At 46.1% G+C, this 23,492-nt stretch overlaps 1 protein-coding gene across 1 annotated transcript; it reads left to right on the forward strand.

The window, feature by feature from the left end:
- The first annotated feature begins 1,945 nt into the window (after positions 1 to 1,945).
- On the forward strand, positions 1,946 to 21,768 carry LOC115330597 (alpha-tocopherol transfer protein-like). The gene is made up of 5 exons (XM_029992477.4): positions 1,946 to 2,078; positions 5,189 to 5,440; positions 5,901 to 6,094; positions 10,728 to 10,838; positions 21,562 to 21,768. The coding sequence occupies exons 1-5, from the start codon at positions 1,973 to 1,975 to the stop codon at positions 21,766 to 21,768; spliced, it is 870 nt and encodes a 289-aa protein (XP_029848337.2). The 5' UTR covers positions 1,946 to 1,972.
- The last annotated feature ends 1,724 nt before the right edge of the window (positions 21,769 to 23,492 follow it).

Genomic DNA, 23,492 nt, shown 5'->3' on the forward strand with positions numbered 1-23,492 from the left:
TACCCGTTGCTCGATTCTTTTGATTAAAAGTAGCCGCATGATAGTTTGAAAACAAAATAATTTTTGTACTGTACACTATACTCGGCGACACCTTTTCTTTGCAATGCAGTGGAGAGGAAGAGAGCCCGCGCACAGCTTTCTACAGTGCTCAAAATGGGAGAAGGAACGCGTGCCTGTACCTTCCAGTGCATTCCAGTGCCAAGAAAAGCTGTCGCCGAGTATAATTAAAAGTGGCAAAAAAACCTCACCAAAGCTATATATAAGTGGCGTCATTTCAAACTCCTCCGGGAGGCACTTTTAACGTTTCCACAACCGGGCCCAAAAGGCGCGAGATTATCGCTCAGCGGAACTCCTAAGCGTCCTTGGTGCAGTCTTTGGATAGAAGCTGCTAAGATCACTGTCGCCGTTACCTAAGCAGCCGTCTCGCTGAAAGGAGACAGCCGTTCAGAAGTCAACAGTCTGCCGCCGCTCGAAGGATTTTGCGTCAGCACCCCTTACTGCAACAGCTGGTCACCCCCCCCCCCCCCCCCCCCCCCCATCCTTCTCTTAATAAACAAATTCTCGTTCTATCAACACGCTTTAAACCAAAACAAGTGTGTCAGCGGTGGCTGGGTGCTGACGTGTCGTTAATTCGAAATGTGACGTTGGTTTGTGAAGGAGTAAAATAGCGTTTAATTTACCGGATTAACTTTGATTACATGAACAGGTCTACATGGCATCCGTTGCGTGGTGTGAATCCGGTCGTTCTTTTCCGAGTGGTTTCTTCTTCCCAGGCAGGTCCTATATGGGCAAGGTTCAGTTCTCCGAATCGTGTTCGCGAAGCGTCACGTGACCTAGGGTGCACATTACACATCCTGCCGAGGCCATGCAAACAAGCTGCTAACAAGTGGCAACGTTATATCCCAGCAATGAACGGCGACCGTGACCAGAAAGACGTCACCATCTTTTAGAATCCCTGCCTGCTTGTGCAGTTTGTATGAGTTTCCAACGTATAAATGTGATCTGTAGCCCACTTCTCTGCTGGAATGCTCCGGCGATGCAGAGTAGAAATAAATAAACAGATAATAATCACTCTGAACAAGCGTGTTGTTGCCGAAGTTTATAGAGGCGGTTTATCATAAACATGCTGTCACATATACAAACAGTGAAACACAAAGCAACGACAGACCAACGTAAAAGGGACGTCCGTTAGTCATCATGGCAAGTAACGACACCGGTAATTCGTTACGTTTGCGAAATGGTGCCGGAGCTCTGTAACACGTAAGCTTTTTTCCAAGCCAACGAGTAACGCTATTTCGTTACTTATTTTCGATGACGGGCACAACACTGCGAGCGAGTGCTTCGCCACCATTCGCTTCCAAAGGCCGTTCATTTCACTGCGTGTCGCCGACATTTCCTTCCAAAACCCGCACGAGGCACGCGCCTCGTATGGTGGCGTATCTGACGCTACTTGCAAACACAAACGCATCGAGGGGCTTTAGGTCGGCTGCTAGTCTGTGCGACTTGTGACCAAAAAAGGTCAACGGGCCCAATGACTGCGGCCGAGGACCGCCTCGGAGTTTCGAGAACCAAACCGCGGCTCCGATGTTGATGCCGATGCGATGGCTCTGCTGTTGGCAGGGCGCACGCGCAGACGTTTCACGAGAGTCTGGTTTCTGCGTACGCACAATGCCCACAGCTGGTGTCGGCAAAACGCTGCGTTGTTTGTAAACAGTATGTTGACTTCTTTTGCAAGGGTTGTGGGGACCTCAGAACGCCAAGCTCTTCTGATTGGCTCTGATTGAAGAAGGATAGGGGGTAGACCTCGAGGCAGCTTGCCTTGAGGTCTATTCACTATGCTTCAATCAGAGCCAATCAGGGCGCAGCGTTCTGACGTCACCGGAAGCCCTTGCTCAACGAGCAGACGCGTTTGCGTTTGATCTTGGATGAACGCTGCCTGCAGAGCCAAACAGGAAGCGAGCCCAGTTTGAACATGGACAGGCTTTCTCCCGATCTGAAGCTTCTGGCCCGGCGAGAGCTTGGTGAAACACCGCAAGTGAGCAGGGAGGCTGTAATACAACTGCGGACACTTATAACCGGTAAGTGGAAACAAAGAGGATGGTGTGTGATGTGTTAAAAAATGAAAAAAAAAAGAGAAGAAGAATAGTCATAAGGAAAAAGTTTAAACCGGTCTAATGCAGTGAAGTCTCGTTAAATGGACACCTCTTTCCCCCAAAAAACGATCGCCCATAATAGAGTCGTCAATAACAAGGAAAGAATGCATTACCTATTGCCAGATAATACTTTGTCCTTTTAGCATACTATCTCCGTTCCTATTCACGGAGTTTATATTAACGAAACATGACCGCATAGTTAGGAAGCTTTAAACATTTAATTCCTGGACTACGAACAGAGAGCAGTGGATCAGAAACTATTCCCGCGGACAATAAACAGTCTGTGGAAAAGCTGCCAAAGCTACACGCTCACTTGTCATTTGTTCTCTAGGTTGATACATCACTTTATTTCTGAGTATACAGATACACAAAACAACACAAAGCAAATTCCAGTTCTGAACGTCAACCTTTGAATGCTATTAGTGGCTTTCCCTTGTCGGATAAACTATGCTTTGTCTGTTTATACCGTCTGAGTTTATTTCCGTGTTTACCTCGCAAATACAATTCTCACTCGAGTCGGGTTCGTGAGTTGAGATATTCGGCAATTATTCGTGTATTCTCCAGCTGCTCACTTTCGCAGTTCACGACGGTTGTCTTGTTTTTTTTAGTCAATTTTCGTGTCTAGCCGCAGTTCAAACATTGTTTTAGGCGAGGCATTAGGACATTCCTCCTACTGTAAGGGAAGTGACTTCTGTGAATCAAGTTGTGCCGCTTTAACCGCACGAGGTCCACTAGCATGGTATACGATGAGTTGTCGGGCCCCTAAAGCCACGGTCACAGTCTGCAGACACTAAGGAGTTTTAGGGAACCGTTTTAGAGCGCAGCTCTTAGGCGCCCGTTTCCGGCTTGAGCGGCGTCGGCGTAACCGCGCAGTGCATTATGGGTAAATTTCCCCGCTAAATCTAGCGGAAAAATTTCCCCGCTAAATCTAGCGAAAAAATTCCCCCGCTAAATCTGGCGACCAAATTTCTCAGCTAAATCTAGCAAAAAATTTCCCGCTAAATCTAGCGGAAATTTTTCTTTAGGGCGTCACGTGACCTGGACGTGACCCCCCAGGTCACGTGACCTCCCCCCTCTCCCCCGAAGTCACGTGACCCCCCCACGTGACCTCGAGGAAGGGTGTCACGTGATCCCCCCGTGCCCCTTCCCCCCCCCCCCCCCGAGAACACGTAAATCTCAGTATCCTTCCCTCCTCCTCCTCAAGAGCTGCGCTCTAATTCGGCGTTACAGGGAGTTGTAAACGGCTTTCATTTTTTGCACATCCGATACTCTACGATAAGCCCTCCGTTACGAACTGCGCGTGTGCTGCCGCAGAAGAAGCGCGCACGCGCAATTCGTACCGTATATGATGTGTAAAAACGGTTCCCTCAAACTCCCTACTGTCTAAGGCGCGTTTCTTCCTGGTACGACTGTCCCGTCCCGTTGATCATACAAACAACTGTTTTCAAGCGAGCTTCGAGGCATAATGAAGTAAAATACGCTCACAAGGTGCATGAGGCGTGTCTTCGCGGACCATTCTGCCAGCATGTCTACGGCGAACACAATCTCGTCTGTGTTTGATGATGCAGGACCAGTGTGACGCCGGCTTCAATTGTCTACAAAATACATGCTGCAAATGTAACATGTACTAGACCCAACGCGCCCGACCGCCACAGTTTTCTGTAAACGTGTGAAGTTCAAGCACCTTAAGGAGAGGACGTTTTGTCGGGAACATTGTCTCTTCCCTACTCTGAAACGAGGACTTTGGTTAAAAAGTTGGACAGGAAGTTACAAAACGGACTTTCTTTCTCCTTTACGGGACGGGAATAGGCGTTTTCCAGCAAACACGCGCTCTGCGGGTGTACGATGCCCGGAACGCGGCTCCGACTGGAGTGTTTAGCGTCCTGTCCCCCGGCAGCATCGAAATTGGTCCCGCAGTGACAACAGATGGACGTCACAAAAGCCCGTGTGTCAGGCCGTCGAATGTCGCGATCCTCGTAATCAATCATACAAAAAATGACTTAAAAAAAAAAACACGAGCAAACGCGAATCGTACAGTCGTTCCAGCGTCCCGACCGCTGACTCCCGAAGTTTCCGTGGACTGTCAATCTGGTGAGCGACCTGCGACAGAACAGGCGTCTGTCACTTCCACCACCGCTGCCGTCACGGCAGCGGTGGTGGAAGTGACAAACGCCTGCCGTGCCATACTGCACCCGCAGTATGGCACGGCAGCGGGTACCATATTCACCAATGTTTGTTTGCAAACAAGCTCGCTGCCGCCCACTATCGGCGGACCCCTGCGCGCTTCCGGTTTTCCTCTTCTTTTCCTCTTGTCACACATCCTTTTGTTATTTGTACTACGTTCTACAAAGCGCGTAGGTTCTTACAAACCTATTACAGGTACCTCTCCGAAGGAAAATCTTATTTTCCGATCGCTGTGTGTTACTGAAGAAGAAATAAATACACAACCGGAAGTCTACTGGGGCACCAAATACTGTGGCGCCCTCGTGGTACCAACTCCCACCGAATGCGGTGAATACTGCGGGTGCAGCAGTATGGCACCCGATTCACCCACACCATAGAGTCACAAAATATGCTACACCTAGAGTGTCGGCACTACACATTCCCCGAATGTCTCGTGGACGACGACATTTTGGTGCTGGGTGCCGTTACGATTTGAAAATACCACTTCAATGGCTTCGCGTATACGTTGTCAGGATGATAATGCGACATGTCGTTTTGCTTCTTCGCGAACTCTTTTTTAACGTTTCTGGAAGATGGAAAAGCGTTTCCCGCGATTTCAGTTAAAGCTATAAATCGTACATTATGTAGTGGCACTAACCCACGGCTGAGCTGGGGAGGGGGGGGGGGATGACTTAGCCTGAGCAAGGTTTGAAGCAGATACGATAAAATCAGACCGGAAGCAAAAGAAGGAGCGGTAGAGGACACTGCATTTACTGTTCGCTGGTCGGAGAGCCATGGACGCAACCGTAGGATAAGCCGTGCAGCAACAGCAGGACTTATCCTATGGTCCTATCTTCGTACCTTCATGACAGAAGAGCCGTCGCTGCAATGTCCCCTGGACGAAGAGTTCCTGGTGAAGTTCCTGCGTGGCCGCAAGTACCGAGTGGTGGACACCTTGGAGGTCATCCGGAAGTACTTCCAAGTCCGGTTGGAGTACACCGACATCTTTGATAATCTTCTGCCATCCCGCATCATGTTCGATACCATATACCGCCGGCACAGAGTGGTGGCCGTTCTCAAGGAACCGGATTCACTGGGGAGGCTAATAGTCGTTGCTAGGCTGGGTAAGTCAAAGTCTCCAAGGAGCTTTTTTTTTACATTTACTATGTACAATGGTGGATTGGAAAGAGGGTGAGAGAAAGAAAGAATTGAGACAATGAGTTCCAAACATGGAATTCGCTGGCAGTGAGGAAACGTGTGACTTAAGTCTCACCCGAGCAGAGAAGTTATACATGATCTAGCTGTCATGGTGCACACATGGGAGCCCGCTCGCCTCTCTTGGCCCGTCGATGAGCCTGGACTGCCGGTGAGACTGCGCGCGCCGCCGTCGACGCACCGCGTTGGCGGCGACGCTTCGCCGTTTTTGGTTAAAGCGGACCTCGGAATTCATCACTTTGTATACTTGTACATTAATGAAATTAATCCAGTGCTTAATTACTTCATATCGACGTACGTTTCCTGTCACCGATTATCTAGGTGAGCTTTCTCAGACGTTGACCATCCTCTCCAAATGTATGCTTTCAGGCGTCTGGAACCCGAGCCTGTGCTCCATGACCGAGTTATTCAGAGCGATCGTCCTTGTGGCCGAATACAGTCTGCTGGACCCGAAAACTCAAATCACCGGCATCGTGGCAGTGGTGGATCTGGAGGGACTCCATTTTACGCACATGCTCCACTACACCGTCTCGGAAATAAAGAAGGCCATTAAGCTAACCCAGGTAGAACTACGAGGTTTGCATTCTGGTTCATTCATTTTGTTATTCATTCTTTGGTTCATTCATTCATTTATTCATTACATGGTTCATTCATTCATTTATTAATTATTTGATTCATGCATTCAGTCATTTAATCAATATTTGGTTCGTTCATTCATTGATATAATGTTTTGTTCATTCGTTCCTTCATTCAATATTTGGTCCTTTCATGCATTCGTTCTATCTTTGGTTCATTGTTCATTCCTTCGTCGATTTTGTTCATTCATTAAATTTTTAGTTCATTCATTCTTTGGTTCATTCATTTAATCCATCTTCGGTCCATTCATTCATTTATTAATTCAATCTTTGGCCCGTTTATTCATTCATTCATCAATTTTTTATTTCCTTCGTTCATTTTTCGGGTAATTCATTCATTTGTTCATTCGTTCATTCGTTCATTCATTCATTCATTCAATCACTCTTTGGTTCATTTTACATTCAATCAATCTCTAGTTCATTCATTTATTTGTTCATTGAATATTTGGTTCATGCATTTATTCATTCCAATTTTTGTTAATTAATTCCTTCGTCGAATCTTTAGTTCGTTTATTCATTCAATCAGTATTTATTTCATTCATTAATAACATTTGGTTTTCTTCATACATTCTATTTTTGGTTAATTTATTTATTCATATTATTCAGTTCATTTATTTATTTTTTGGTTCACTCATTAATTTGTTTATTCTTCATTCATTTACAATTAACGATCCAGCCCCACTGTAGGGAAAATGCGCGTGGAATACGGGCAAAAACACGACAGGTAAAAATATTCGAGCGGGTGTCTGGTGCTACAATACGTGGCAGTAATTGAATGATTCGTTAGTATATTGCCATCAAGGATGCAACTGGGTGCGCGCTATGTGATTGGAGGTAATACTCGTCTCGGTTATATAAAAAGAAATGAGTTCTTGCAAGTATCATTTGGACCACGGATCTAGTTATGTTTACTTAAAATAGAGAACGTTTAACGGAACAATAAACTTCAAATTTTGTTTTACTATTTCCTGTATAGTACAAACGTTTTACAAAATAAACACCTCTACCCCCCCCCCCCCCCCCTCCCCCTTCCCGAAGAAAAAAAATATTTGCGTCGCGAGACTCACTCTAATGGCGCATTCACACTGGAAGCGGATCCGCGTTCGCGAAGCGGTCGCGGATGCGGTTCGCGAGCGACCCCGTTCAGACACACCGAGAGGCGGTTGGCGGTTTCTCAGCGATCACGCGTGATCTTTTGAGACTTGTGTTTGGCAACCCTGTTTTGCAATCCAAAATCCACTTTAATTCAAAATCCAAAGCCAAACTTTGCTATTTTGGCACTCGGAATATTTTTCTCCGGGATGTTCGCACGCATCACGACTCACGAGTTCAGGCAGCGAAAAAAGAAGCATGGTCCTGCCAAACTCGCCTGTGATTCCCTCGACTTCGCCCACAAGCAAAGCCCAGCTAGGCGCGCCTTGCTGACTCAGAACAGGATGCCCCCGACCTTTTCTTCGAAGTGGGCCCTTCCCGCATGAATAGCTGACCTTGTTTTCAGGATAGAGGGCCAGTTTTTCCCCCCTCGTTGTTCGCTCTTACCATTTTCGAAGTTGTGAGCGGTGGGGTGGAGCGTGGTGCGGGGAATGTGTTCGGTGCTAGCCGGTCGTGGCTTCGTTGGTGGCGGACTCTCCTCTCGTCACTTGCTCGTCGATCGAGTCTACTGTTTGTTTGACATTAAGCTCAAATAAACGCCGTATGGATTACCTCTGCATTGTCTGGTACGTACACTTTATTCCTTGAGTAGGTTCCTTTTATTTATTTTATTAGTAGTAAACGTTACAGGTCGAGCTAGCGCAGGTACCCTGCCCCCTCCGCGGTAGTGCGTTGGCTACGCAATCGAGCTCACGACGTCTCTATCGGCCTTCGTGGTGGTCATGCACGGTGTCGAAAGCTTTCAATAGTTCACGCGACTATCTTAGTGGGTAGAAAGGCTGTTATTTCGGTCGATCAGGGGCGGGTTCCGACGTTCTACAGTTAACAAGGCCTTGGGCTGTGGCACCCGGGATAATAAACAAACTCTTACCCAAACCAAATCACCGGTGCGAAGCCCGTTAAAGTTACGAGCCAATTCTTTTCGCGGCGGATTCGAGTGACGGACGTGAACATCAAGTTTCTCCGTTGATTTGTCGAAAGCTAAGACTACAGCGCTAGGACAGCACCGCCTTGGACGCCTCACCACCGACAGGTGCCATCTTGTTTCGAAACTCACTGACGTCACGTCAGCGTCGCGTTGTGATTGGTTACCGCTTTGCGGTTCGTGAAAGCGGTTGAGAGAAATCGGTCGCGAAGCGGTTGGCAAAAACGCGCTCCAACCGCTCGATCCTAGCCGCTTTGCGGTTGAGAACGCGCGGATCCGCTTCGCGAACGCGGATCCGCTTCCAGTGTGAACGCGCCATAAATGAAGAGCGATTCCGAAATGTGCTTCTATTACGGGGCCGTCGTCTCGAAATTAGCGTTTCGGAGAACCGGACTTACCTCAAACTGTGTATTGCCGCATTCCTAATGCAGGACTCTTTTTAGAGCACAGCTCTTAGGCACCCGTTTCCAGCTTGAGCGGCGTCGCCGTCGCCGTCGGCGTAACCGTAAGCTCACTGAAGCGTGACCTTACGCGGTGACCTGGAGGTGACCCCCCCCCAGGTCACGTGACCCCCCAGCAGTAGGAGGGAGGTGGAGGAGGAGGCGAGGGGAGGAGGTTGAAGGAGGAGGTGAAGGAGAAGGAGGGGGTGGAGGAGAAGGATGAGGGGAGGAGGAGTAGCAGGTAGGATCACGAGCGAGGAGGAGGGAGGAGGTATACCCTCCCCTTTGTACCCTTCCCTCCTCCTCCTCAAGAGCTGCGCTCCAATTCGGCGTTACAGGGAGTTGTAAACGGGTTTCATATTTTTTTTTACATACAAGGAACATTAATTTTCTGACAGGCGTGTCTTATTTAAGCAGATAAGGTGATTTGGAGGAAATTTAGTGTTCTTTAAGTTGTGCTGGTGATAAACGATGTTACATAAGAGGCGGAAACAACTTTCCTCAAAGTGAAAATGAAAGCCGTTTACAACTCCCTGTAACGCCGAATTCGAGCGCAGCTCTTGAGGAAGAGGAGGGAAAGGTACTGAGGTGAGGGTATACCCCTCCTCCTCCCTCGTGATCCTGCCTGATGTTCCTCGTCCCCTCATCCTCCTCCTCCACCCCCTCTTTCACCTCCTCTCTCCTCCCCCTCCTCCTCCACCTCCCTCCGACTGCTGGTGGTAACGTGACCTGGGTGGGGGGTCACGTGACCTGGGGGTGTCGCGTGACCTGGGGGTCACGTGGCCTTGCGGGAATCACGTGACCTGGGGGTTACGTGACCTGGGGGGTGACGTGACCTTACGGTTACGCCGACGGCGACGCCGACACCGCTCGAGCCGGAAACGGGCGCCTAAGAGCAGGCAGGATCGCGAGGGAGGAGGAGGGGTATACCCTCCTATCAGTACTCTTCCCTCCTCTTCCTCAAGAGCTGCGCTCTAATTTGGTGTCACAGGGAGTTGTAAACGGCTTTCGTTTTTTGTTTTTTTTTTACACACAAGGAACATTAATTTTGTGACAGGCGTATCTTATTTAGGCAGATAACAAGATTAATTGGAGGAAATTTAGTGTTCTTTAAGTGTGCTGGTGATAAACGATGTTGCATAAGAGGCGGAAACAACTTTCCTCAAAGTGAAAATGAAAGCCGTTTACAACTCCCTGTGACGCCAAATTCGAGCGCAGCTCTTGAGGAAGAGGAGGGAAGGGTATTGAGGGGAGGGTATACCCCTCCTCCTCCCTCCTGATCCTGCCTGCTGCTCCTCTTCCCCTCATCCTCCTCCTCCACCCCCTCCCATCGCCTCCTCCTCCTCCTCCTCTCTCCTCCCCCTCCTCCTCCACCTCCCTCCTACTGCTGGAGAAGACACCTGACCTGCGGGGGGTCACGTGACCTGGGGGTGTCACGTGACCTTGCGGGGGTCACGTGACCTGGGGGTTACGTGACCTGGGGAATCACGTGACCTGGGGGGGGGGGTGACGTGACCTTACGGTTACGCCGACGGCGACGCTGACGCCGCTCGAGCCGGAAATGGGCGCCTAAGAGCAGGCAGGATCACGAGGGAGAATAAGGGGTATACCCTCCCCTCAGTACCCTTCCCTCCTCTTCCTCAAGAGCTGCGCTCCAATTCGGCGTTACAGGAAGTTGTAATTGGCTTTCAATTTTTTTTTGTTTTACATACAAGGAACATTAATTTTGTGACAAATGCGTCTTATTTAGGCAGATAACAAGATGATTTGGAGGGAATTTAGTGTTCTTTAAGTTGTGCTGGTGATAAACGATCTTACATAAGAGGCGGAAACAACTCCTCAAAGCGAAAAAGATCGTGACACAGATAGGAAGAGAACTTGATATCACGTGATGACAGTAGCTTTAAACATAGAGAATGATTGTGCATACATATATAATTATTCCTGTAGCCATTTCAATAGAGTTTCTTTTTATGAAGTTTTATGGCAATTTATTATTTCTTAATTACAAAGCAAAAAAATTTTGCTGCCCCTTTATTTGCAGGAGTGCTACCCAGTGCGAATCAGGGGTATCTACATCATAAACAATCCTCCAGTCTTCGAGCTTTTTCAGCCTGCCCTCAAGCTGTTTATGAAGCCTAAGCTTTTTGAAAAGGTAAGGTTGGTTTTTAACGTGAAAAATTCCTTTGACTGGGTGTTCGTGACTTCTTGAAGTATGGCTAAAGGTGAATCCTGGATAAAAGCGCGGCCAGCTCTTGCACGAGGCGGGAATCGAACCCATACCATATATTAGGCGAGTGTGTTTTCAATATCTTACACAATCATCTTAAAACAATATATATATATATTTTTTTTTCGGAGACCGTCGTACGATGATAAAAAATGGCCTTAATATATATATATATATATATATATATATATATATATATATATATATATATATATATATATATATATATATATATATATATATATATATATATATATATATATATATAAACGAATATGTGCAGATGAATGAATCGTACTTTAATCCAACGAATTAAAGAATCCAAGTTTTTCAGGAACCCGCCGAAAGCCAAAAAACGGCGGAGCCAGGATTTGAACTCTGGGCCTCCCAATGTCCGGTCCGTGTTGTATATATATATATATATATATATTCGAAAATATGATGATGATTGAGAAAAGGAAGAAGCCCCCGAACAGCGTGTCGCAGTTTTGTGTCTCTCAGCTTATGTTTGATGAACTTGCCAATTTGAAATATTTTTCAGTTGTTATTGTAGTTGCAAGTATTGTATACTTAGCTTTTATCCGCAGCTGCGAGTCTGAACACCAAAAAACGGGCGACGACGGCCGGCAAATTGCCATTGCCGTCTCAACCCGATGACATTCCTTCGATAAAGCCACCCGGTAAATCTTCTTCACCAAATGAAAATCCACCCTCTCAAGAGCTCGCACCGACGCGCCCAACTACCCTCTCACATGTACAGGCGGATGCCGTCATTCCCATCAAAAGGCAGCGCGTTGAAGGCGCGCGGAGACTCAACCCCGCACAGATCAGATCCTCCATCGGAAGCGGCGACATCGACCTACTCGTTACAGGAAAGCATGGATGATAACGACGATGACGCGAGTTTCACCATCGTCTCTTACGAGAAAAACCGACCAGCAGTCATCCCAATACTCGTTCATCCGACGTCCAATGAGTTTTCCTTCTGGAAGGTGAACCCGAAGGTCCTGGCACGAGAGGTATTGGGAATAGCACAGGAGAAAATACCCTCACACAGAATCGCCAAGGATGGCAGCCTAACGGTCAGTGTAGCGTCCCTCCCTGCGGTAAATAAACTGCTTCCGCAAACATCCCTCGCGGAAATCGAGGTAAGGGCAACCTCTCCAAGCTCTTAACTCCGAAAACATGGCCTAAATCAAAGGAGTTCCTCTCAAATACTCTGATAGTGATCTATTGGAGTACTTAAAAGACAATAGTGTGCTAGCTGTCCAAAGTCTGGTTGCACACCCAAGACAAGAAGATGCGACTTCCGTGGCCCGTCCCAAAGATAGCGTCATACTTCGCTTCACGCAGGACTGCCCGATGACCCCCAGGGTATAGGGAATATTTACTGGCGGCCATAGCTGTGTGCGTGACTGCTGAGCGCGTGCTGAGGGCGTGCTTCCACAGCTCTTTCGCCACGTGCATTCCGCACCACCAAGATTGCCGGTTTTAGCAGCCTATTAACGTGAGCTCGTTCCGAGCATGAGCTCTAAACATCGCCCTCAAATATGGCGTCCAGTGAATACTCCCTATACTTGGGGTTCACCAGCCACCCAGTGGAAGAGTACTTCGGTTCTCCCCTTCAATGCTACCAATGTCAACGATTTGGACATATTGTCAAGAACTGCAGCAGTGTCCACCGTTGCAAAATACATGCAGGTCCACATCACCATCAAGAGTGCAGATCACTAACTGAACCTAACCGCCGAATTCAGAAACCTCACTCAAACTACACTCAAACTGAAGGGCCCCTCCACTTCCTCGAGGAAGGCGCGAGGGCCGGCGCTGGCCAATCGCGAGGACGGATTCGTCGTCGCGAATGGGCATCGCTGGCCCTCGCGCTTTCCTCGACGAAGTAGAGGGGCCCTTCAGTTTCAGTGTAGTTTGAGTGAGGTTTCTGAATTCGGCGGTAAATGTGCAAACTGCGGCAAACGCCACGCGGCAACATTTTCCGGCTACTCCAGTAAAAAAAGCGGCAGCATGCAGTTGTAAGAAAAACAGAAATCCTAAATGGCAGATCGCCTAGTCGACGACCTCCACCATCAAATATTATGTATTCAGACGTTCTAATCGACAACCGAGTAAAAAAGACACAGTTTCAAAAAAAGAAAATGGTGCCATGACATCAGCGCCGCATACTCAATCCGAAAAGCGCGAGTCAGGACCTCCTATACCTACCGCGTCTGTTGCCCGAAGGGCTTCACGACCCAGTGCATCACAAACGACACCCTCAATGGAGACGCCGTCTGCTACATACCCTGCAGATTCCCAGGTCAACGCAAACAGCCAACAATTGATCAACAATTTCTCATACGGCTACTGTTTTTGGCAGTGAAAGCGATCATTAGATCGCTACCAGACGCCGTCAACATCTGAGAGGTAAAGGCGATCCTTACTATGGAACCTATTATTCTGGGGACAGGGGTCCCTGAAATGCCATGAATGTGTGTACAATGAAACGACTATATTCCAATGGAATGCGAATTCCCTTCGAACTTAATTAGGAGACTTCAAGAAGCTCTTCGCGCAATAACAGTTGCCTTTTCTGGCAATATCTGAAGTTCATGCAGATACGAAAATTCAGGTAGCTGGCTAGCTCACGTATTCCTCGTCCCGTCGGGATGGTCCCAGTCGAGTAATGCTCTGTGTGAGGAAAGACATACCATCAATTATTGTGTGCTCATCATTATCTGAAGCGCCAGAATACGTCGCGTGCAAGGTCACGTTTGGTACGACCGCAATAATTATAGCCTGCGTTTATTTAGAGCCAGTAACATTAGTGACGAAGGAAGATCTAGCATCAATATTCTCAAAATTTCGTGATCCCTACATTTTATGTGGGAATTTCAACTCGCACCATACATTGTGAGGAAGCGCACAAAATGATTGGAGAGGGAAGCTGATTGCCAATGTAATAAAGAAATATAACCTATGCGTAATAATAATGGCTCTCAAACATTTCTTCGTGGATGTACTCATTCAAGTGTTCTGGATTTGACATTGTGTTCTCAGGACATTTTCCCGGATCATTTGCCCACACTCGTCTAGCACAGAAAGGTAACGAGACCGCGCAATGGACAACGTAAAGTCAAAATTACAAATTGGCGCATGTTTCGATCTTTGAATACGCTAAACTGTAAAAACGTTGATGCGTTGGACGATTTTGCTTCGATTGTGAGAAAACATTTTGACCACGCAACAAAATGGATGTCCATTCCATTGGATTATAGAGGTGTTGATGCTTCGTATGAAAAACTTAGAGCAATAATATATACGTACGACGCCGTAGAGTTATTATAATAAACGCTAGAGGCTCAGTTGGAGCTAGTGTCTATACGGAACTTCCAGTTGCAAATTGAAGCAGACAGCATGCAGTCTACTTTTCCAGTCTTCCTGTATATTCCTATGGGAAAACGCGCGTGAATTTTGTCTCGTCGCCGGAAAATAACATTAATAACTTTTGTTATTTCGGTTGTACCGGATAGTTTGTACCTTTAATAATATTGTAAAAGTGTAATTGCTTTAGCTACAGCACGTTTCCTTTACCACTGAACGATGTAAAACATCGCTATATTTCAGGCCCAAACCTCTGTTTTATGGCAGGTATGTAGAAACGAGCGACGATTCTAAGCAAGATAGATAACAATCGAAAGGAATGTAGAGTGTGTTCAAAGTTCGCCAGCATTCCGTTGGTGCTTATATATTGCTAATATGCCTGTCCCCTAACTATATGAAAATAACCCCGTCGTGCATCTTTATGAGTGGTTAAAAAAACGTTTGAAACGAAAGAATAAAGTACGTGGGCTACGAAAGGTGTGTTTTCTTATTATTTCATATGTTGGGCAGTTTTTATCGCGCACCTGTTCCCTGGCTTCCCCCTATTTGCAAAGATTTGGAGCGTGCGGGTGATGATTTGAACACAGAACAAGCATTTTCGCATATAATAGTGAGCAGAAAGAATAAAGCAGTACTTATTTATTGCAAAGCGGACTATATTACGTGACTTTCAATTTATTTTGATCGTCTGCAAGCACAAGGAGTTACTTATCCAGTGTTACTGCGTAGTTCTTGCCGTCTCTCCTGGTTTTCCACATGTCCTCCGTTCGTTCGGCATGTATATCCCCCATGCTGGAAAGCGCCGACGCCGTGTTCGCGCTAACAGTGTCCGACAGTGCACATAAATGCATGCACGAAGTGGTTTTAGCACCGTTTTTCATGCCACGATTTTAAAATAAAAACGCCATAACTGACCAATTATTTCATCTGCGTGTCTGGGAAATGTTCCAATGTGCCTAGTAGGTACGAATTATTCGTGATATCTGCTCTTATAATAGAACGCAGAGAGGAAATGTACTCGCTTTTTTCCGTAGAAATGCATTACCAGAAGTCAATTTCGGACTGTTTGCTGTCTGCTTCAATTTGCGACAGCACACTAGCGCAAGTTGAAGCGTACATTATAATAACTCTATGTACGACGCAGAGCCGAACAAAGATACCACCGCTCAGGATGCATAGATGACTATAAGGAGGCTCAGCGTGTTCACGGCCTTACACAACGTAAACTTGGGCAACTTGCGAAACATCGATGGCGACAGCTTTGTGCTAAGCTATCGCCTGTAAGTGACCTCACGAAAATGTGAAATATTATAAGAGCTCTCCAAGCGCCGGCTATTCAAAGGTTCCCGCTGCGAGCAGTCGCCCTATCCAGAGGCGTATCAGAACTAACAATAGCAGACGAGTTCTGCAAATTATTGGGTCGACCAAGCACGGCATCTCTGACACTTAAATACATTGTCTCGTGTGCCATTGCCAAACAAACATTTGATAACGAGTTTACATCCTGCAATTTGGAGCTAAATTGTGTTTTCACAATAAGGCAACTTCAAAACGCACTGAAAGTGACACGTCGGGGTAGGTCACCTGGCCCCCACCTGATCCCAATGGATGAATTGACCAACATCGATCCACGTGCGCTGAACTTCATTTCGAGCACGTTCAACTCTCTCTAGATCAAGGAAGAATTATCAGACCAATGGAAAGTCGCTAAGGTCATACCGCTTTTGAAGGTGGGAAAAACACCCATGGACCTAGCCTTCTTTCGACCGGTCAGCCTTACAAGCTGCTTAGGTAAGCTTTTCAAAAAGCTAATAAATCAACGACTACAATGGTGGTTAGAAACAAGTGAAGTGTTACCGGAAGAACTAGCAGGGTTTCGGCCTAAACGCTGCACGATGGATTTCGTTTTAGATTCGATAACATCCATAGGACATAAACGTACGCTCGGGAAAATTACAATAGCTGTATTTTTAGATATCAAGCGCGCCTACGATACAGAAAGTAAAATCCACATTCTATATAGTCTCATACAATTTGGAATTTGAGGACGAGTCTTACGGTGGATAAAAAACTTCCTTTCAAAACGGAGAATGTTTGTAACGACCGCAGATGGAGATAGCACGAATCAATATCTCCGACACGGCGTACCTCAAGGGAGTGTAGTAAGCCCTACTCTATTTAATACGGTCATGGCTATGCTTCCAGGTCGCCTCCCTTCACCACTCCATGCAACGATATATTCAGATGACATCTGTGTCTGGGCCTCAAGCACATGTCCAAAAACTTTGCAGGATCAGCTTCAAGCGGTACTGAACCACTTAAACGAGTTCCGAAATGAACGGGGTATGGATATAGCGCCTTGAAGATCAGTAATGCTTCCGTTCACGAGGAAGCACCTTCGTAGATTTGAGCTAAAAATATAGGGTCAAACTTTGAACGCGTCTCGCATCATCGCTTTCTTGGAGTGACTCTAAATCTAAGCCTCACTTGGGTAAAACACATCGATATACTGGAGGCAAAAGTAAACGTACCAATCAACATTTCACGTTATTTTACTGAAGTTCGTTGGGAAGCCTCAACGAAATCCATGATAATGCTAAATTCTGCACTAGTTCAGCAAATTATTACATGTTCACCCCCAGCACTCCATAGATCATCTACAACGCAAGAAAATAGACTGCATTACAAAATCGCCCCTAGGCTTTGGATCTGCTTGGGCGTCCCGCGTCCAACTCGCGGAACAATGGTTTTAGCAGAAACAAGACAGTTACCTACTCCAATTTTACGCGAATATGAGACATTACGTCATTTCCTACGCTTGTTCGTTCCAAATTTTCACCCACTTGCGGAGAATTTGATTTATAGGACGGGCTCACATATTTCCTCGACACTGATATAGTCGAGCATCGTCGTGCCGGATTACGCACTGTGGTTTCCGACTATAGATCGGCCACTCTGGATGTTTCGCGTCGCAGATATTAGCACGGAACTACCCAACCTTAAGAAAAGCCTGAGCACATCTTATTTTGTGATTACTCAGTCGGCGCTGTCATACTTGCATAATTACTACAGAAACCACATTCATGTATAGACCTTTTCTGTGTACTCTCGTCCCCAGCCACCTAATAGGCGTATGCGGTATGGGCGACGAAAAAATACTAAAACGTTTCAACCTGTAACTAATAAAAAAAAATAAGGGGGAGGCAAAACGATAATGTGTGACGGTTACGCTCATATCCTAAGTGTCTTCTACTGACGTGGCGACGGCAAAACAATGTTTTCGCCCATACTGGAAGTGATGACAATTCAAGATGGCGGCGCCGTTGAAGAAAGGGTCTCTATACACGGATGGCTCTACGAGAAATGATGGCTCAGCCTCAGCTTTCGTAATACCATCAATGCAAGTGAAAAAATTTATTCGTTTGTCCCACAGAACGTCCTCTACTGCTGCAGAACTTTATGCAACGTTTGCGTCAGTGGGGTATACAAATGATGTAAAACCTCAAAACCAGTGGGATATCTGCACGGACACGCAGTCCTCGGTGGTTTTTCGTCGATAAACTCTAGAAGTCCGGCGTATGCATTGCTCTATACCAGCTAGCTGATATGATCGATCGGGCTATAAGTAATGGTCATTCATTAAAACTGCAGTGGATTTTCGGACATGGCGGAATCTCAGGAAACATGGAGGCAGACAAACTAATAACAAGTGCACATGCTTTAGAAAGAACTCGATGAATTCCTTTTTCCAAAAGAGACATAAAGTATCTAATTTCAGACCACTCCAAAGAAATGGCACTCGACATATATGGTTGAATGAGACAGGACGGCAGTCTACTCTCTTCGTGGTGGATCCAGAATTAGTTTCATATCCCAAACGATATACCGAAAAAATTAGAAACAATGCTTCACCGCCTGCGACTGAGTGTTGCTTTCACGAAAGAATTTTGCTACAAAATTAAGGAAATTGAGAACCCAAAATGTTTTTGCGGTCAGAATGTGGAAACTATTGAACACATTTTTTTTTTTAACTTTCCTCACTTTGATCGCAGTTGGTCCCAACTAAAATTACTGTTTTATATCCTGGATAAAAGGCCTTACTAGGTCCATGACCCAATCAAATCATGCATTACTAGGTCCATGACCCAATCAAATCATGCACAAAAGGCTCTCCAGGCAATAAAGAGGTTTCAGAAAGGCAGAGCATTGCCAGATATTAGCTTTTGAGTTGATAATATTGAGTTGATAAATTGAAAGGAGTGAATTATACCAATGTCTGTGTATGTGTGAACAATCTGGTGACAGTTGGTAAGACTCGAAGTGACACGTCATACCAAGAACATAATTGCAGTTCATTAAGTGTTTCTATCGTATGTGTCTATGTATGTGTGCACGTGTTGGTGTGTATAACCAGTGCTTGTTATTATTCAAGGATCATTGTCAGTGTGAAGTTGGAGTCGCACCCCGTACCTATCGCACGGGGCGCGACCCGCGGGTGACACTTCGAACGCTCTGACTCTCTGCACGACGGTCCAGCCGCGTCGCTCGAGCAGAGTTATGCTTCCGGAGGATGTCTTGTGTAGCTGGTGTGGCACGCCGTCGAGAGCGGGGCGGGCGATACTTGGGCGGTGTCTGCGGACTGAGTGTTGTGGTGTCTGTGAGCGGTGTGACTTCAGCATTAGACGTTTCTTCATTATGTTCCGTTATAGGTAGGGGGGGGGGGGGGAAGGGGGGGGGGCCTTCCCGCCCCCCCTACCTATAATTCGCTGAGGTGCATAGCAGCATCTATATGTTCGAAGTGTTTAATTTCTATGTCGGAAGTATTTTCTTCAATGGTAATGGAGTAGCCGGTCAAGCCTTAGAATGACTAACATCTATCTCAATTTATTATTTTAACACATATTGAAGAAGAAGATGATGATGAACCGTACTTGATGGAATGAATCAATGTCTTACGAAACCCCCGAAAGCCGAAATAAACGGCGGAGCCACGATTTGAACTCCGGGTGTGCTGACTACTACATCAATTCACTTTGGCTTTCTGGCGTTTCCTATCTGTCTTATTAATGCACAATAAACGAAATGTATCCAATCAGAGGTGTTCTGGAAGCACACACCGCCGCGTGGAACGCGGTAGGACGCTTTCTGGCGCGTGGTACGGGCTTGTTGTGCTCCAGAAATACTTAAACTGTTTGTCTCTTCACGGGTTCATGTAGTATTCTTGTTTGTGAGCCTTAGAAACATGTTATCATCATCATCCGCGAGAATCAAGAGCCACACTTTTTGAATATATCACGGGCATTTTTCTTCATTGTACGGCGGTCTCCAAAAAGGAAATAATCGAAAATCGAAAAAAATAAACAATTAACTGTTTTAACAGTTCTGAAGGTCGGAAAAGCGTTTCCTGTGATTTCAGATAAAGCTTCAGATCACTGGCAACCATGATTTTAAGCAACAAGGTCTTAGAAGGGCGGGAGGAACCATATGTTTGTCTTTTCAAACTAGGCTTGGTGGCGCAAGTTACCGCCCGTTACTAAGGGTATAGCTATTAACATCCATCCATCCATCCATCCAGTGGCTGAAGTGTCGTTACTGTAAAGCCAACGTTACTATACTCGTTTTCACTTCAAGAAAAAATGACGTTTTGCGCATTGTTCATACGCCGCGCGAAGTAGTTCTTAGAAGATTCAGCTGTTGGAGAAAGAAACGACGCTTTCGGCGTTTGAAACGTTTACGTCTTGGTAAGATAGCAGATATCCAGTCTAAAATACACCTATATAAGTCTTAATGCTCCACATAAATGGGAAAATTAGTATTGCGCCGCGAGGAGCCAGACTTCTTTTACTACGGTTCTTGAGGTGAAAACGGGTATAAAACCCTCAGTTGGGAAACTCACCCTTAAAACCTGGGCCGCTGGCGTCCACCAAGACCAAGCTAAATACGATAACAGCGCCACCTTTTAGCGACGAGTTAAAACATAAAAGCTACTTTACATAGCTACTGCGAGATGTCCCTGCGAGATGGCGCCACCGGCCCTTGCCCGACTCGACGTGCAGCCGTGCAGTTCCCGGAGTGGACGCTGCGGGAGAAATGGCGGCGCTGCGATCGCCATTAGCTCGGTTCTCGAGTACGGATCGGAGCTACTTTTTTAAAGCAGGCTCCATGGCAGTTTCCCAACTGAGGGGCTCTAGTAAAGTTGTGTAAAGCGTAGCTTATTTAGTGGCTCTAGGTGCGATGACTCGAAGCTTATTCCACCGTGATTTTTAAGTACACGATGGGACTTGTAATTCGCAAGTAAAGTGCCGTCACGGCACTCGATCATTACCACGACGCGAATCCAAATATTCGTCGACGGATGAACTGTTGACGAGCACGTATAAGGAGTATTCACTGGGCGCCATATTTGTGGGTGATGTCTAGAGCGCATGCTCTGAACGAGCACACATTAATAGGCTGCTAAGACCGGCAATCTTGAGGGTGCGGAATGCACATTGCAAAAGAACCGGGGGAAGCTCGCCATCAGCACGCGGTCAGCAGTCGTGCACACAACTGTGGCCGCCAGTGAATACTTCCTATACGTCCGAGTGACGCGGTGCTTGTGTCCAGTGCGTGAGCAGGGTTAGGCTGACGTGCTTGGGCAACGCGGATGCGTCACATTGAAAAGGCGGAGAACCTTTGAAAGAAGGGAGGCAAGAAACAGTATGCAATAACTTCAAATTTTGGTACCGAAAGGCAGGCTTTTGAATTTTCGCCCTGGTGTGCTAGTTTTCTTTTGGGCCACTAAACGATATGCGAATAGTAAAATTCCAATCTAAAATCATTTATCCCAGTCCAAAATTAATTTCATTGTCCCTCTATGATGAGAATCATTACCATAAGGAAGTTTTAAAATGACTCGGAGAGCGGGTTGGCGAGTACGCTGCATTCATTTACTTTACTACTGAACACACCCACGACATTACGTGCGTCACCTTTAAGTCACCTATAGAGTTATCACCTTTTACACCAGTTACCCCCACGGCTAGAGGATTGCTCAATGCTGACGGAAAAGGAACAATATGAGGTGGGCGATCTATCGGTGTTAGGTATTTTTTCGAGATGTTGTGGCCTGTGATTGGCCCGTCACGGCTTGTGATTGGTCAGAAGTGTTATGTCGGGGCTTGTGACTGGTAAAAAGGTGCAGTTTTTTCAACCATACCCAACTTTCGCCCAACCAATGGCGTTTTCTCAATTCGAGAAATAAATAGGGCGGGCCATACTTTGCTTCCAGATTCACTTCATCGGACGTGACTACGACCAGCTTTATCAACTCGTTCCCCGTGAACGACTGCCCGAGGAATACGGAGGAACAATGGCCAAATTCGACTATGACGAATTCGAGAAGACCTTAAGCAGCGCGGAAAACTTCTTTCTGGAGCTTGGACAATACGGCTACTGCAAGGATAAAGCATCGAAACACTCGTCTGGGCCCGAATGAAGCGTTTGTCTGAATACTGTAAAGTGATCACTCCTGTGCGATTAACGTTTGCAAACCGTAATGAGTCAAATAAAGTGGTGAAAGATTGATCCGTGGAGTAAAGTCCCGTTGGTGTCTGTGAATCAAACAACCCATTATCACTTCCGGATCACATTACTGGAGCTCGCTTTCTTTTCCTAAACTCCCAATCGGGGTCACTGACCCCTTACTTCTACCGGGTGGCAATTAAAATTGTTTGTCTCCGCTGCCAAAATGAAGCAACAAAGCGTCTGGTGGAGCAGTTCCCTTCTTGTAAAAATTCCGCTCTAACTTTTGCAGCGAAATCTACCGAAGAAATTCTTTGTGTGACGTCAGGTGCCGCTGCTAAATTTAGCGTGTAACCGCAGTGTCATATGACACTGGGACGTCGCAGTTTCACGTGACGTTAAAGTTTCCCCGCTAAATTTAGCAGTAATGTTCACCCCTTATATTTAGTAGGAATTGAGTGTCACGTTACGTCATGGTATCACGTGACCACGTCATGTGACGTCACAATCACGTGACGTCATGGTAGAACGTGGAGTAACAATGTCACGTGATGTCATATCAAGTTGCGTCAAAAAGCTAGGGAGTGTCATGCAGAGCCTGTGTAAGCTTTAGGTGACCTTTGGTGTATTGATCTGTATTAATGTCTTAATATGTACATGTATACATGTATTAATCTGTGATCAACATTTTCACCCTTATAGTGGAGGATGAAAGTGCACACTGGGTGTTTTTGCACTCATTCTTTGTCCAAATTCCTTCACAATTAACTAAATTAACAACCTTAATCAGTAGCCTACATAGTGCCTGTCGTCGCATCTATGTTGTGACATTTCCTTAGTGCAACGTATTTGCCCCAGACGCATTGGTTGCCCTGACTTCAAATCCTCGTAGACCACTTACTGCCGCCATATAAAGAAAATAAACAATGTTGATGGTATAGCAAAGTAATCCAACAACAAACTCGTATCAAAACTCAGGTCCTATATTATATATATCACGCCATTATTGAAGTACGTGAGAAAAAACAAAAAAACCTTTGGAATGTAAAATGCCGTATACTGAATTTTCATCAGGCAGAAAAGGAACATTAGCATCACTGAAGTGTGTTAACTCTCAACGGATAGTAATTGCGAATTGCATTATTTTTAAAAGGCAATATAATGCTTATAATTAATTACTTATGTTGGACAATTCGTCGAAGGTAAGTTCGTCCAAGAAGCGATCGGGTCGCCACTTTTTTTTTTATAACATTGCGTTTAGTTTCTGCGTCCGAAGACGAATATATTGTATGACGGATTCGTGTGGGCCGCAATTTGAATAACCACGATGCGATTTGCTTAAGGTATTTATTGGATAATCTATGTGAGAGACAAGTTAATCTCGTTTTTCGCATGAAGTGCTACTCTCCAAAATTACTTCTCAAACAACTTAAATACAATGTAAAAAGGGAAAAGAAAAGACTAGTTTGAGCCGTTGCACGCCTCCACACATTACCAGAAAAACAGTGCGGCGTGGGCGACCAAAACAAACGGCACATCGGTGTTTCGTCATGGAGAGTTTTAGTAGATCCGTGTTTCCAGGCCACGCTCTTTATAGCGGGAGCTCGCGCTGGCCACTTGGATGCATGCTCTGGAGCACGCACCCGTAGCGGTAGCGCGCCTTTGAAAACGATCTACTAAAACTTCCTATTTAGATTC

This window comes from Ixodes scapularis, unplaced genomic scaffold, assembly GCF_016920785.2.
Source record: "Ixodes scapularis isolate PalLabHiFi unplaced genomic scaffold, ASM1692078v2 PGA_scaffold7__128_contigs__length_106722199, whole genome shotgun sequence".
Lineage (NCBI taxonomy): Eukaryota > Metazoa > Arthropoda > Arachnida > Ixodida > Ixodidae > Ixodes > Ixodes scapularis.